The 16,240-nt window shown below is 41.6% G+C and overlaps 1 protein-coding gene across 2 annotated transcripts in view; it reads right to left on the bottom strand.

Annotated features, from left to right (window-relative positions):
- Nucleotides 1-16,240, bottom strand: part of MYOF (myoferlin) — a 152,848-nt gene that overhangs the window by 73,337 nt on the left and 63,271 nt on the right. Inside the window, exons 12-19 of one of the 2 annotated variants that reach the window (XM_014862955.3) lie at nt 15,991-16,117; nt 14,634-14,737; nt 11,975-12,043; nt 11,831-11,874; nt 9,052-9,134; nt 6,915-6,953; nt 3,371-3,495; nt 2,092-2,208 (exon numbers count right to left, since the gene is read on the bottom strand). In XM_014862955.3, the coding sequence (XP_014718441.1) occupies nt 2,092-2,208; nt 3,371-3,495; nt 6,915-6,953; nt 9,052-9,134; nt 11,831-11,874; nt 11,975-12,043; nt 14,634-14,737; nt 15,991-16,117 (708 nt within the window). The remainder of the gene's footprint in view (nt 1-2,091; nt 2,209-3,370; nt 3,496-6,914; nt 6,954-9,051; nt 9,135-11,830; nt 11,875-11,974; nt 12,044-14,633; nt 14,738-15,990; nt 16,118-16,240) is intronic. The other variant, XM_044754016.2, reaches the window with a different exon arrangement.

Here is a 16,240-nt window from a genome sequence, read left to right as displayed (position 1 = left end):
CCACAGAGTCTCTCTCTCGCTGACAAGAAGACCCAATGGCTGGCTAGGGGCACTCACCAGCATTCACACACCTGCCTCTCTGCACATCTGATTCAAATTCACACCTCAGCAAAATCACTCCTTACTACACATGAAGAAACTTTAGGATAACTCAAGAGTAGTCAAAACCATTAACGCTAAATCCAAGAATGGCATTATGGCACCATTGGCATTATGGTATAAGTGGCAAAATGGTATTATTTGTGTGTCTGTATCTCAGTGGAGTTGGGTGCATGAGGAGTAGGGTGATGGAGAGTGACTTGATAATTCCTTGAAGAGTTCTCTCCCAATGAGGAGTTATAATAATCTGGCCTTTATATCCACTTGTTTAAGAGGGTGACTCAGCAAAAAAATCTGTCCTAAGATTTTTTATTGGATACATTAATGTACAAAAACTGGAAAAAGATGACTTAAAAATGGTAAGCAATTTCTGATTGTAGAGGTAGAGACGTGAACTCACATTTGAAGCAGACCATTGCCTGCTTTAGGAAAATTCCTTTGATAGATCTTTAAATTTACTATAAAGCAAATATCTACCATGATTCTTTCACAATTCAAATAACCTGAATTCAACCATTCTATTTCTGTTAGGTGCATGTTTTAGCCAGGGCTATGTTATAATCTTTGCTAATCTGGGGGGCAAAATTTTGCTTTCCCTGTATGAAGTTGGACTGATGCCCTGTGGCTTGCTCTTGTGGTGATGCAAGTGTTCTTTCCTGAGGCTCAGGGTTGGAATAGAGGCAACCTCCGGAAGAATGTGCAACATGGTCTTCTCTTCCTACAGAGGAGGATAAAGGAAGTGGATTGAAATCTGTGCAGCTCAAGAAGAACTGGACTTCTGATGTTCCAAACATGCCAAGAATGAAGAATCCAGAACATACTACTTTGGACTCTAACCTCCTAATACAGTTAATTGTCTTCTTCGGAGTCAATGAGCAAGGCTACAATGCTCTGGGGAAGAAGTGAGCCTTTCCTCTAAAAGGAGTGCATATTCTCCCTGTCAATCATCCTGAAAGGGGCAGATCTTATGACAGGCAGACATGAGACTGCTAGAAGGAAGGAGAAAGCCCTTGTTCAGTTGGGAACTCATGGCAGTTGGATGTAGACTCTGACTTGATGATGTGTACAGGGTGGTACTGGAGGTTGGGGCGGATGGAGAGCCAAGCCCTGCCACAAAAAGTCAGGCTAGAGAGAGACAGGAAGCTGGTCTGAGCCCACGTTCTCTGAGAACAGGCACATTTAGCAGCCACTTCAAGTCACCCATTTTACTGTGTTTCCCTCCCCTGGTCTCAGACCTGGAAGTAAAAGCTTTTTAAAAGCTTCTGTTTGGTTTCTGATGTAATGTGGGGAAATAAGAGAAGGGCCTAACCTGTGCTTGGAATGGAGGGTGAAGGGAGGGAGGGCAGCAGCTTGAGGAAGCTTGTTGGTGGGGGGATGTGATTTGGAACCCAGCAAAAGTGGCCTTGGGCAGTGGGGCATCAGTGAACTGGCTGCTCTTGTAAACATTTCAGATTTCTGGAACACATAAGTATCACCATGGGATTCTCAGAAATAGTTGGGGAGGTAAACTTGGAAGACTTCCTGTCTTCACAGAAGAATGGAGTCTCAGAGCTGTTGCAATGTGGGTATTAATGTAAGCAAGCCCTCACATGCTGAGGAGGCTGAGATAAACCAGCTACTTCTGAAAATGACAAAGACTAGTGGTGGCACCTACACCATATGGGATGGCTCTTGCGGCCACCTCCCCATGACAGCCCAATCTCAGTTAGCAAACAGACCACCTACTTTGGGAGTATCGGTGCTCTTGAAAGTTTTCAGCAGGGTATCAACATCTCAAAAGATGAAGCAAGTCTCATCACCCCCACTGGGGTGTCATAGAAGGATCAAGAGAGCACTGAAGGGCACTTGCTAGGACTTAGGTCTCTCATCTACTCTGCCACAGCTGACCCTTCAGGCCCACTTGCTCAGGCAAGTCAGCACTAGGCATCCCACCCACTAATCTTCTAAAACACTCCTTTCCATACCAAGCATGATCCACACTCCAATAGTTACCTCAACAACCAGCAGGTCATCATTTGAAATGGGCTCAAGCTTTTTATCTGGTGGTGTCTTTTCAAGAAAAGTGCTTAATTCAACCAAGATTCTGCCTCTGTAGGCAACTCCTTCCCCCTGAAAGGCAACAACACAGGGTTATTCCTCTAGGCATAAACAATAGCAAAAAGAACCTGTCTCTCTAGTCAGGCTAATCCAGCTACAACTTAAAGTCTCTCGCCTTCCATGGCCCAAAACCTCCAAAGTGAATCAGTCAGTAACTCTCTCATCTGGATTCAGGTCTTTAGTATCTGAAGGAAGAGCCAATGACATAAGGAAAGATCCCAAGGAGAGGCAGGGGAGCCAGGGCTAAAAGGGATCTTAGCCATGACTGAGGTCAAAGGCTTTCAAGCCATGCTCTACATCCAGAAGCAATTCACAGAGGCTAGGACCAGGGTAGAGGAGGCTGGAAGTCCCCCTCATCCTACTTCAGCAGAGCAGCTCTGCATTTATCTACGTTAACTTGGCTCCTTTTCTCCTCGTCTCAGAATAGGGAGGCTGCCATGTTGGCAACCAGAGCAAGTCTCACAAGTAGACAGGAAGTAAAGGAGGAAGATGTTCTGGGTGTGGCCAAGCATGAGGATGAATAGCGGATACTCCTCCCATCATCCCCAGCAGTGTTGGCAATAGAATCTTCTAGAGAGGAAGAGAAGGCTTCCACCTCCTCAGCCAGTTCTCTGCCCTCCCCCTCCTCAGGGCTTTCTCTCTCCCTCAGTCCCTTTCTTGGCCTTTGGGAGCTAACTAAAAGACAGTACTTTGGCTTCTAATGTGGTGGGAAGAGCACTTCGCATCTGTGGGCCTCCACGTCCTCACCTATAAAATGAAGAGTTTGGATCAGATCAGGGCTAGCAAAGAGTTCATCAGGCATGTCACCTCCAATCATTTGCTAAACTCCTAGAAAATGGTGTTGGACAGAATTCTGAGGCAGCACATTTGCTTATTAGGAAGGCGAGCCAACACTGATTACTGACATATGTCCGAAGCATAGGAGTGGGAGAATGGCCATACTATGTATTTGCTACCACCAAATTAGATGATCTCCATGATCCTTTCCTAGTCTTGCATTCTAAGGCTTGAGGAGCTTGAGACATCTATCCTTCAACACTTGATAAGTAATATGGTGGGTCTATGGGGCAGTGGGGTCCCCTAAATATGAGACTTAATTATAACCTATATTCCTATAAGAAGGAACCACATTTACCAGTGCTCATTATTAACAAACCTTAATTGAGAAACTAACCTTTCCAGTATTTAGCTCATCGTAGGGGTCTGGGAATCCCGTGTACTCTCTGGGACTTCCGTAAAGGTTCAGATAACAAGGTCCAAATGTTGGAACAAAGCCCACCTCTGTTTCTCCTGTATTTGCTGAGAGATCAGATCATCATTAGATTTTAGGCTTTTAACACTCCATCGAATGAAATAAATATTAGTTATTAGTTAGCCGGGTGAGACTAATTTCCTCCATTTTGTGAGTTAGTCGTATTAGCGCAAATTATAAGCACTTGTAAGACTTGCTATATTTCCCTTTTCTTATTGTTATAAAGCATTAAATAATAAACATTTTTGGAGTAGTTCAGGTAAACTTATGTTATTACAAAAAGATAATGCTATTCAAATGAAAGAATAATAAGACTTTCAAGTTGATTTTCACATTTTTTGCAAGTTTATAATTGGCATTGTATTAAACATGTCATTGGTAAAAAACTATATTGTTTGGGAAAGTCATTTAAATGATATATATCAGATTAACTCTACTTGTTTCCCAAAAATGTCATTTAGTCTCAAGTAGTTAGTATAAATCTGGAAGATGCTGTTAACAATACCAACCATTTAAAATTTTTATATGTAACACTGAACTGCCTGCCTATCGTCAGAAGACCATATCATATTCATAAGCAACATGAAGTCTCCATTCATGACACTCTACCTCTGATGAGCATCCAATATTCTCTGTATTTCTCCTATGCGTTCTTAGCAGGACTACTCCCCAGTGAGGGGCACTGAGGGCAATGTAAGGAAATAGTGGAGCCAAAGAGAGATTGTGGGTGAAGACAGGGAAATGTAAGGACTGCCCCTAACCACCTGAATGGCTCCCATATGGAAGAGGGATGGACTTGTCTCCAAAAGCAGAATAAGGATCACTGGTAAAAGCTATAAGGAGACCAACTTTGGTTCACTCAGTGTGAGGAAGATCTTTTTAGGAATTAGCTATGTCAAACAATGGGACAGATTACATTAGGGACAGAGGAAATGTTGAGGCCAAGACTTCAGCCTGTCTTTCAGGATGTCACCAAGACAATTCCTGCTATGGACGAGAGGTTGACCAGATCACCTCCACAGCCCTTTCCAACTCTTATGCTTAAAACTAAGGGAGAGAGAGAAATGGGGAGTAGCAGCTGAGCAGAAGACCTATTAATAAACAGTTGATAAACTGTTTAGACATATGCTTTGCAATCTTTTTCATTATTTGAGGCTCTCCTGCATGTATATATGGGCTTGGGTACTTTTGAAGACAGGTAGGAACCATGCACACTGGCAGAAATTAGCTGAACTACAATCTCAGTGAAGAGAGACAATAAAGGGAACATTTAAATTAAAATGCAAGAAAGTAAAAACTGATAGCCCAAGGGTGAGACTTGGTAAAACCCTGGGGTGCCACATTTTCACACCTGCTTGGAAATCTCTTGTGAAACTCAAATAGTCACCAAGAGTTTTTCCAACAGAGATTCCTCTGGATCATGTTACCATGTTACTAAATGAGCAGGATGAAATGAATGATTATTATATCTGAACGTGTAAATTGGTTTGGCTTCATCTACTCTGCCATATGGAACATTGCAAAATTGACTAATTGATCATGAATAAGCAGGGTTTAGACTTCTTGTGCTAGAATATTTTGTTGTGAGGGAAGGAGTGTTGGGTGGGAACAGAGGATTAAAGCAGAGATCCATAGTGAGAGAAGGAAGTCATTTCTAGAAGTTGAATTGCAGAATGTTCAAGTAGGAATGGACATTGAAACTCTTGCACTCTAGTCATGTCACATTATGGATGGACAAACTGAAGCCCACAAAAGTGATGTGACCTGTCAAAGGTCCCTCAAGATGACATATTTAGGCCCAGATCTTGAGTTCCATGGTTCAGACAAGGGCACCTTCCACCACACCATCCATTCCTCTGGTCTAGTTCCACTTCACCTCCACCCAGTTCCCATGGGTGACTTTTGTGTTGTTTGTCATGAATATTTGCTTTTCATTAAAGATTTCCAAAGATGGAGACACAAATTGTCAATAATGGTCTACTGCATGTCACCCTGATATCAAGAGCTTAATTCTTTTTGTCCAACCAAATCTCTTTTCCAGTATTTTAAGCCCTCTGACTTGTGTGGTAATGCATTAACATGGAGAACTTTCCTTCTATGTGCTCATGTCTCAGCATGGTCTCCTGGGAATTCTTTAGCCTGGATATCAAGATTTTCCTCTGGGCTAGCTACAGCCTACTTTTCAAACAGTACTTTCCAAACCTCCTTCATCTCCCTGAAGCTCCTTTGGACTTCCATAAATGATCACTTTATATTTTAGTTTTTGAACCTTAAATAGCCGCTTATATCTGTGACTACATTATAAATTTTTTTCAGGAGTGGTGGGGAGCAGGATTCAGGCTTGTTTTATTTTATTTTTTAAATTTGTTGTTGTTGTTGTTGAGGAAGATTCACCCTGAGCTAACATCTGTTGCCAATCTTCCTCTTTTTTCTTTTTATTTGAGGAAGATTTGCCCTGAGCTAACATCTGTGCCAATCTTCCTCTATTTTGTATATGGGTCACCACCACAGCATGGCCACTAACGAGTGGTGTAGGTCCACACCCAGGAACTGAACCCAGGCCACCAAAGCAGAGAGGACCAAACTTAACCACTAGGCCCTGGGGCCAGCCCCATGTTTTATTTTGACTTCCTAAACACTGATTCTATCATGGAGTACTACCATATAAATATACATTGATTAGTTGATCAAATGAATAACAAAGTGTTACTGAATCTGCCAAGTTCACTACAAAACTAAGGACTACTTAATATTCATATAAAGTTTGATTATAAGATAATAGGATTGGTTTTTAAAAACAATAAGAATGAGGCATTATGCAATTACCTAAAGGCAGTCAATAACACTTTATATGTACCCAGAGCTTCAGTTTGCAAAGCTTTCTCACATGCAGTATCTCTTTTTCCTCTCACCGCAGCCCTGGGTGATTAGCATGGCAGGGATGACCATGCTTATTTGATAGGTGACAAACCTCTCTACACCTCAGAGTCCTCATCTATTAGGGGAACAACAACATCTGCCCTAGGAGAGTTGTGATGGTCAGTGTGAGAGCATTGAGCAAACTTGCAAAGAATGGCGAGCGCTGTGCAAACCAAAGGACATGTTAAGATCCCTCATATTTAGAAGACGAAGACCTTCAAGGTATAAAGTGGAAAACATAAACAACAAGAACAAAAAAATGTTATATCTCATAGACAATTATTTACAATGAAGCCAAATAGGATGGTATGCATTTAGGTGAAAACACGAGGCCTGTAGCAAAGCCTGGTTAGCACATTTGTTTTAAGCTTAGCCACACTGGACAACCATACAGCACTGACAGAAAATTAATATTCTAGCAGAACTCTTTCTAAGACAGCAACATGTCAACAAAAAAAAGGTTCTAAAGGCAATCAATTGATAAAATCTTAGTAAGATAACAGTAATCAGGAAAATCTAGAAGATAGAAAAATGACAAAGCATAAACCTGTATATGATGCAGCCCCAGATCCTGAGGATGAGAAATCTATGTAGTAAAAATATGACTGGTTAAACAAGAGAAACATGAGCATTATAAAAGAGACATTGAAAAAGTTAACCCAATCCAGTGCTAGGTAAGTGGTTTAGCAACACCAGAAAAATCCCAAATCCAGACCCAAATCACATGACCTTTTTATAATTTATACAAATCTCGCCGGTTAAATGCAAAATGGCTCAAAACTTTGTGACCAGTGGCAGAATCGCCACATGAAATAACCCAACCTCTCACCAGCTCCAAGGCAGCGGGCCTCTGAGAACTAGCTTCCCACAGTCAAAGGAGGCCTGCTGAAGTCGCTACAGCTCATGTTGTTAACAAAACGTTTACTCGTCCTGGATCGGACTTAGCTGGGATCAAGGCCAGAAAATCCGAGTTAATTTAGTCTAAGGTTGTGTAGTTTATGGTTTGTATAGTTTATGGTACATGATTTCTCTCTTTTGGGGGATGCCTGCTGCTCATTGTTATTTTGAGGCCCTGTAACAGACTGTCTGCAGGGCCTGCAACGAGAGAAGGCCTCACAGACAGGGGCTGAAACTGCTTGTAACAATTTCTGTTTTTAGTTCTCCTGGATGTTACCACCATATCACTAAGGAAAACGCTTATTCCAATATCTCTTTAATAATTATCTTTTTAATGACTTCCAGCTAATGACAAATGAATTTAAGTAATTTTTGCCCTCCCCTCTATATAGTTATAGCAAGACTTATAATTACTCTATTGGTTACCTTTAACCAACAGATTTAATCTAGTCTTTCTCTACCCAATGATTTAATCTAGTCTTTATATCTGGATTCCTCACTTGATAAGAAGAGGCCAGTAGCAGCCTCCCCATCCCCCAACTCCTCTTCCTCCTTTTACTTCCAACCTCTATCTTCTGTTCTTCTACTTTTACGTTGTAATGGGCAATGACATTTACATTCTCTTCAGAACTTTAACTACAGGTTTAATAAAAAATTAAAAAACTGTTAATAGCGCTTACATTATAACAACCATATAAATACTGTTCCCTGCAGAGAAAACGAGAGCTGTAATTACATTTCCTTTGTCACAGTTCTAGCAACATGGTGCCCTATGCCACTTAGCCGGGAATCTTCAGATGTAATCTCTTTCTTACCTTCTACCATTTGCTTAAAAAAATGCCACACATGACTTTCTATTTGAACTATATCTTCTTTGTTCAGCTCTTTGTTTTTCCTAGAATTTCTAATTGCCTTCTTTTTTCTTCTTGAGAGAGGAAAATTGTATCTTCTTCACCATATCTCTATTCTCTTCAAGTTCTTATTCATGCTATCTACTGCTTGGATTAACAACACAATTTTTTAAAACCTATAAAGTCCTCTCTTAATCAAGATGAAGAAGAGAGGAACCTTAGGTTTCCCAAGACAAAATTTTGTCTCAAATTCTCTCAGTTTACTCAATATGTTTAACCTACTGGCAATTACAAGAATTTTTGTTATTTTTATTTTGGTAACAAAAAATAAGTTGCTGATATTATTGTGTTAGCATTAAATTTTTTCTCTTACCATCGAAAGTTTTCTCCTTTATTCCCTGTTACAATTTGTGACATATGCACAGAACCATAATGTCAGGTAGAGGCAATTAGTTCTCAGTGTGGAAAACAACAAAAAGAAAAGTATATTGATCATCAATGTCTCTTAGCATGAAATGCATGAAAACAAAATACACATTATTTTAGGGAGTAGTGTCTACATGGTTTATTTCCATTTGACCTCCTTATTCTTGCCAAAGAAGTCGGTTGAGAAGGAATATTACTCTATATTTGGGTAGACTTGGGTCAATGCCACTCTAAAAAAACATAGTGCTAGCACTCTGTATTGACACTCAAAAATTTATAAAACAGCTACTGGAAAAGAGGTTTTGGATGGGAATAAGAAAGCTAAAGTCTTCAAAGTGTTAGTTGCCTTGATTATTAATTGTTTTGCTCGTCATAACCAAAACATCACTGAAATGGTTGACTATGCTAATCACATTTGACTTTTAAGAAATCCAGTCTATTGCCAGGTGGCTACCTCAGTTCATTTCTTCTCCAGAAGTTCTCACTTTATTCCAGCTCTGCTTAACTTACCTTCCACTTCCCCACCAGAGGCAGCAATTTTAGAGAGGTATAGATATGTTGTTCCAACTACGTCATTTTTGGTAAGCCGGTCCCTGTGTAAAAGAACAGGTTAAGGCCTCCACCTGTGAGGATACATTTTCATTTCAACAATAATAAGACAGAGTTGGAAAAGACCCTAGACCTTAGAAATCATCCTGTACCGTGGGCCTCAAGCTTTACTGCACTTTAAAAGTCAGTTGGAAGCTCCCGACTCTCATCTCCGATCCAAGCTTTTGATTCAATAAAAGCAGGAGTGGAGAACAAGAGGCTCCATTTATAACAAGTACATATCTCAATTGATTCTGATGCATATGGTCCTCCAACCACCCTTTGAGAAACACAGATCTAGTCAGACAACTCATTTCAGCTCTGGAAACAGATCTCACAGAGGTCAAGGAATCTGTCCATGGCCACACTCAATGTCATTGTCATAAAATGAATGCATCAATTACAGGCACATTGCATGATGAGTATGGTGCAATCACATTATGTAGAATAAGTGCACGTATCTTATTTTATCACGCTCATACTAATTACTAGGATGGTTTAATGACTACAATGGGCTATATCTAAGGGTCCTTCATAGGGAGAAAAATTCCCTTTCAATTCAATTCAAATATTTATTGAGCACCTACTGTGTGATAGACACTATTTTTCTGACTGCAGCTGCTTGCTTGGAACCTAAATCTTATCTACGTGGTAGGAACAAGTTTGCCCACTACAAGTATGTACAACTTTGTTTGTCTTTCCATGGGTATCTGAGAGAATCTGTGAGCCTAACTCATGAAAGAGTGGGTGTAAAAATAAGGTTTAGGGGCCAGTCTGGTGGCGTAGGGGTCAGGTTCGCGTGCTCCGCTTTGGCGGCCTGGCCTTCGCTGGCCTGGATCCCAGTTGCAGACCTATGGACCGCTTATCAAGCCATGCTGTGGCAAGCATCCCACATATAAAACAGAGGAAGATAGGCACAGATGTTAGCTCAGGGCCAATCCTCCTCAGCAAAAAGAGAACGACTGGCCACAGATGTTAGCTCAGGGCTAATCTTCCTCAAAAAAAAAAAAGGTTTACACTAATAACATTCTCTCTGTTTAATTCCTCCTCTTCTTTATTCCATTTGGTGGCACACGCACTCTGAAGTTTAGGACCCCTTGGGAGGGAGAAAATGTTCAGTATTTTGAGGAAGGAATATACTACAGTATAATATTATTATCTACTATACTAATATTATATATTACAAATGGTATATATAATGTTATGCATTATACAGTATAATAATATTAAGTTACAGAAAGTGACTAATTAAACAGTTTGCATGAGAAAAAATTTTATTTATGGGTATTAAGCCACACAAATGGGTTTTGCATCATCTCTGTGCATCCAGAAGGGTCTAGACTACATTTAAAGGATCCTTAGCTTTCCCTCAGTTGTGCAAATGCCCTACAGGGTATGTCACCTAAGATCTGGATCTAAGGATTCTGCAGTCAAATAGGGTCCCTCTGTGCATTCTAATCCACACTATTGCTTTGGAGAGGGAAGACTAGGATAGAAAAAAACCCACATTTGTAGTGACCACAGGCAACTCTGAGATGGTTTGATCAGCAATCAGCCCAACGCAGAGCCTGTAGGCCAGAGTGTTCACCTGAGCCATGTAGAGTTCAAACCCCACACACCTAAGGCTTCCTGAGGACCCTGGAGCATCTTCAGAATGTTGCCAGAGGGTCCCAAGTGCCTTAAAAGTAGCTCACACTCATTGCAAGAGGCATCCTGTCTTTAGGCCACTTCACGGCCCTCAATTAACCATGACGTGGTCATTGGACAAAATGAAGAGCACTCCCCTCCTCCCAAAGCCCCCTGTTGCCAGAGTACCAAGAGGGTACTGACATGAAAGTCAAAAACACTGGGCCAAAGGAAAAACCACAGCCAGACAAGGTGGGGGTCCAAGTGGGCCTCTTACTATCTGAGTGACTGTACGCAAGTTACCTGACTTCTCTAAGCCTCAGCGTCCTGATCTGTAAAATGAACTAACAATAGTCTCTGTTCCACGGGGTTTCTCTAAAGACTAAATGAAATAATGTAGGTATGGCATGAGGCACAGCACCTGGCACTTACTAATGCTCCAAAGTCAGCAGCTAACACCATAATAAACACAGATGATGATGATGACAACGACGACAACGATGATAATAACATTTGTCATTTCCACTCTCATGGAGCAAACAGCTACCAACTGAATGCTCCATTCAACTGGAACATACCCCAGAATGGCCTCATTATGGCCAATCAGCACTAGGAGGTTGGTCTAGTAAAAATTCCAACCAGAACCTTTCAATGAAATTCCTTTGTGTTCAGTCAGATAGGTAGCTCTGCCCGTTTTCGTTTCTAACAATAACAGAGAATAGCTCTCAGAATGTTCTGGTGATTCTCCCCAAGAAATTGTTTACTGCATTTCTGAAGTCTATTTTGGACAGCCTAGTGATATTTAAAGCCTTGATTTCTTTTCTTGGGACATTTTCAGATCATTTTCCCTTCTTTTGTTTATGAGCAGTTGAACCAAGATAGCCAAAGCTTTTCTGTAATAATACCACTATTTTTAAAGAAAACACCCGATTCCAGGAGCAGTTTATCCCTTCCCTCTGGAAGAAAAGCCAACATACTGAGAAGCAGGAGTTAGACCCTCTAGAGTAATGGTCCTCAAATCCAAATGTTTAATTCTTTCATTCTGAATTTGACACAAGTCCATTTTTTAACTCACCAGTCATATACTGTTAGTTTTATTTTTTCACACATTGAAGGAAACTGTTAAAAAGAAACAGACAAAAAGCAGTTATTTCTCCACTTATTCAGTAACTATTAACGTAAGTATTCTTACTTTTTCTGAAAGAAAAGAAAGCCATACCTTGATCTGAAGATTAACAATTTGATTCCACTCAGGGTTTGCATTTTTCTCAATTATATTTGTGCAAACCTGTAAAATCATCAAAGCAAAATGGTAGGTATTCAAGTGTTTAATTTCTAAAATTTTATAGTGTATACATACTGAATTATGACTGTAGAAGTTTACCTATAGGTTATATACTTAGTAACCTGGTTATAGTTTATTTTTCTTGATAATGACTTGGTAAAATATGACATGGGTTTCATACTATCTTTGCTTCTTCTGTGCACTAAAAGTTAGTTTTCAGTTACCAGATTTCTAACACTGCATTAGTGTAATGATGCAAGAGTTAATGTTTATTGAGCACTTATTACATATCATCTAATAAGCATCTCTTCATTAACATGTCCAAATAGACCTCTCTCTCTTCTTTTTTGGTGAGGAAGATTAGCCCTGAGCTAACATCTGTGCCATTTTTCCTTTATTTTGTATGTGGGGTGCCTCCACAGCATGGCTGATGAATGGAGTAGGTCTGCGCCCGGGATCCGAACCTGTGAAACCAGGCTGCCAAGGCGGAGTGCATGGAACTTCAACCACTCGGCCACGGGGTGACCCCCAAACATATCTCTTGATCCTGCCCACTAGTCCCTCTTGCTGCTCCCCAAACTGGCTCCTGTTCCAGTCTTTCCATCATCGTTCACCAGGTTTCTCGGACTTAGAACAGTCAGCCATAACATCTCTCTCCCCCTCATATGCCTCATCCAATTCATTAGTAAATCCTGACATGCCATCTTCATGTAGATCCTGATCTCCCCCAGGTGCCTGCTGTTGGCCTTTATCTAGATTCTCCCTTCCTCGCCTGCCCCCTTACTTTCATGTCACTCCCCTGTGCAGCACCCTCAGCGAGCTCCCCAAGTACACTCAGAATAAGGTCCAGATCCCTACTCTGCCTGATAAAGCCCTACCTGCCCCCATCTCTCTGATCTTATCTTAGTTTTCCCCCTTGCTCGCTCCACTCCAGCCTCACAGGCATTCCTTCACTGCAAGTGCATCTCCTCCTTGAAGCCTTTACATCCACTCTACCCTCTGCCTGGAAGCCCTGCCCCCTCTCCCCCAGATCCCTGCATCATCCAGGCCTCTGCCCAAATGTCACTTCCCCAAAGGTGTCCCACATGATAGCCTAACTAAATATCCCTCCAACCCCCCACCTCAATCACTTCTTGTCCTCTGCTTTATTTTCTGTGTAGTACTTGACACTGTCTGGAATGATTCCATTACTCCTTCGCTTGTTTACTGTCGTCTTCTATCACAAAGTAAGCTCCATGAGAGCACTGACTGCCTCGCTCACCTCCACATCCCCAGCACATGGACAGCATCTGAGCCTCAGTGGGCTCACAACAATTACTTCTCGAGTTAATTAACCCTTTCAACAATCCTATGGGATTATCATTATCCCCATTCATAGTTAAGGAAATTGAGACTCAGAGGTTAAGGAATTTACCTTATGTGCCTATGGAAGTGGGTGAAATCTGAATTTAAATCAGGCCTCATCTTGCTCCAGAACTAAGGCTTTTCCACCAATCCCCATTGACCCTTCTAGGAAACAACATCCAGTCCATGCCTGTGTTGTTTGCCAAATCTCACTTTCCTGAATAAATTGTCCAACCACATAGAAGATAGCAGTTCCTCATGCCTACAACTGTCCATGGTACGTTGTTATTCTGCTATGGAACCCCACTCTCCAATCTATGGGGGTAAAAGTGGTGGTTGCAGAAGTTCCTACACAAGGAGTCCCCCAGCTTTTCCCAGAGGACTGTGATGGGGCTCCCCTGCCTAACTCTCCAGTTTCAGCAGCTTGGGCACAGGAGATAAGAAACATGACAGGAGTGGTCAGCTGGGCATCGGGGGCCTGTACTCCACGGCATGTACCAGGGATTACTGTTGCTGCCTAGGGAGCTTGCCCAGCCAGCCCCGGTGGTCTGGTGGTTAAGATTCTCTACTCTCACCACCACAGCCCAGAGTTCCTTTCCTGATCAGGGAACCACACCACCTGTCTGTCGGTTGTCATACTGTGGTGGCTTCAAGTTGCTATGATGCTGAAAGCTATGCCACCAGTTATTAAAATACCAGCAGGGTCACTGATGGTGGACAGGCTTCAGCAGAGCTTCCAGACTAAGAAAGACCAGGAAGAAGAACCTGGCTACACACTTCTGAGAAAATTGGCCATGAAAACACTGTGAACAGCCACAGAGCATTGTCTGATGTAGCGCCAGAAGATGAGAGCATGGTGCAGAAAGACCGGGTAGGGTTCTGCTCTGCTGTACACAGGGTCGCTAGGAGTCAGGATCGACTCAACAGCACTAACAACAAAGGAAGCTTGCCTAAGATTAAGATAATGCTTGGACCTGCGAAATAATCCAAATAATTCACTGGTAGCTTTTACTTTTCTAATCTTTCAAGAGGCTGAATTTTCTAATTGGAGTCCTTCATACTTTCCACTCCAAAATACACCTGTGGAGAAACCTGGCATGTTCAGACTCAGATAATCTGTGTTCCTGCAGAGCGCCCAGCTCATCAGGGGGCTACTTGAACAAAGAATAAGCAGGAATTCACTCCAAGGAAAACACGGTGGTTTAAACATTTATTTCTAGAGGCATTTGCAGTTAGATCACGTACAAACCTTTTTTCCAGCAAAGGAAACTTCCACAAAAGGATCCACTAGGTTTTTCTTATCTGCACTGCCTCCAAATATTTCCTTTACCGTCTGTGAGAAGGCATCATCCACTGGAAAGTAACATGGTGCACAGCAGAAATTAAATTTGATTTTCTTAAAAGAATAGAAATCACTCAGCAAAATTAAAAACGTTCTCCTATACAGGAACACAGTTGCAACAAGAATTGTTCTCCAAAGTGGCAAGCCCCAAGAGCACGGTACTGCAGAAATCCTTTTTTTTCCTAGTTGAGAGAGAGAAAATGTTTTCTCCCCACAAAGTTTTAAAATCAACAGGAGCACCTTGAAAAAAGAAACTGATAAATTATTATGTTGAGAATCAATCATTTATTGAGGAAAACAGCAGAATAAAGAAAGTCCATCCAGATAGGGTAAGAGAGAATTCTCAAACTCAGGCCTGCTTTCAATTTGGAAAAGGTGCTTTAGATGAAAGTGATACAGGCCTAGTCTGACTTTTCCAGAGAAATTCAAGGAAATTTGGCATAATCATGGTAACACATCTAGTCAACTATAAACGGCAGATCTCTTTGTTTTACAAAGTCAAAAACGAATGGAAATCAGTTAAGTAGGTCATTGTAGGAAGCATAATGTCAGGTTTGATTTATTTACTTCACTTATGATATTTCTCAGGGAAAGATGGTATGCGGAGGCATTACAGGGTCTTTAAAAAGGGGAGGTGGTTCTCAGGAAATGTAGCAAACCCTGAAGAGATTTGGGTACTGTCTCCTGGGGACTTGGAGAGGGGTCTATGTCCCAGGGCCCAGAAGGAGGCAGACAGACCAGGCCAGGCAGATAGAATGCTGGGTCCCCAGCAACGACAGAGGACTAACTGGACTAGTCTCTGTGAGCAGAATCACTGTGATTCTCTTAAACGCATCCAGTCTCTTAATACGCACATCTCATAATATAATAGTGACAGACTTGTAGTTATCGGCACTTAATCACCTTTGGCTCAGCCATTTTTAATAACCCAATAGCAAATACATTTATTTGATAATAAAATTCACATTTTCATTTGGGATGAAAGGAACTGGAAGTGCTGACTGTTGACCTCTCTCTAGTATTCTCTAGAACAAGGAGAAAATATGGAACACTGAAGAAAGAAGGGATGGAGCAGAATGGGCCAAAGGCTCAACAACAAACACGGATCAGTGACCAAATGGCTACCCCATGCACCAGCTCAGGTAGCTTTCAAAGGGGCCAGAATGAACGAAAATAAGTTCAAGCCCTATACGGAGAATGATTTTAACACATCTAATCATGCAGATAACTGATAATCCCGGGGCAGGATTATATCAATACGTACTCTGGGGGATATCCTCCGCTCGGTAGATTTTCAGCAAGAAGGTCACCCACCGGAGGGCGATGCCAGCAGGGAGCAACAAATTACTCTCCACGTCATCACTGTCATTATCGTGATTTTGTTCCTCAGGCTGGTGGGGACACATGATAGCAAATTACACACACAGAAAAGCAGCTTTTGTGAGAAGCCAAACTGATGCTTCTAAAATGAAACTGACTGGAACCATTTCCATTAGGATTTCCTGGGATTCAGG

This window comes from Equus asinus, chromosome 2 (assembly GCF_041296235.1).
Source record: "Equus asinus isolate D_3611 breed Donkey chromosome 2, EquAss-T2T_v2, whole genome shotgun sequence".
Classification (NCBI taxonomy): Eukaryota; Metazoa; Chordata; class Mammalia; order Perissodactyla; family Equidae; genus Equus; species Equus asinus.
The sequence above is the reverse complement of the archived record's forward strand: the minus strand, read 5'-3'. Positions and strand labels throughout refer to the sequence as shown.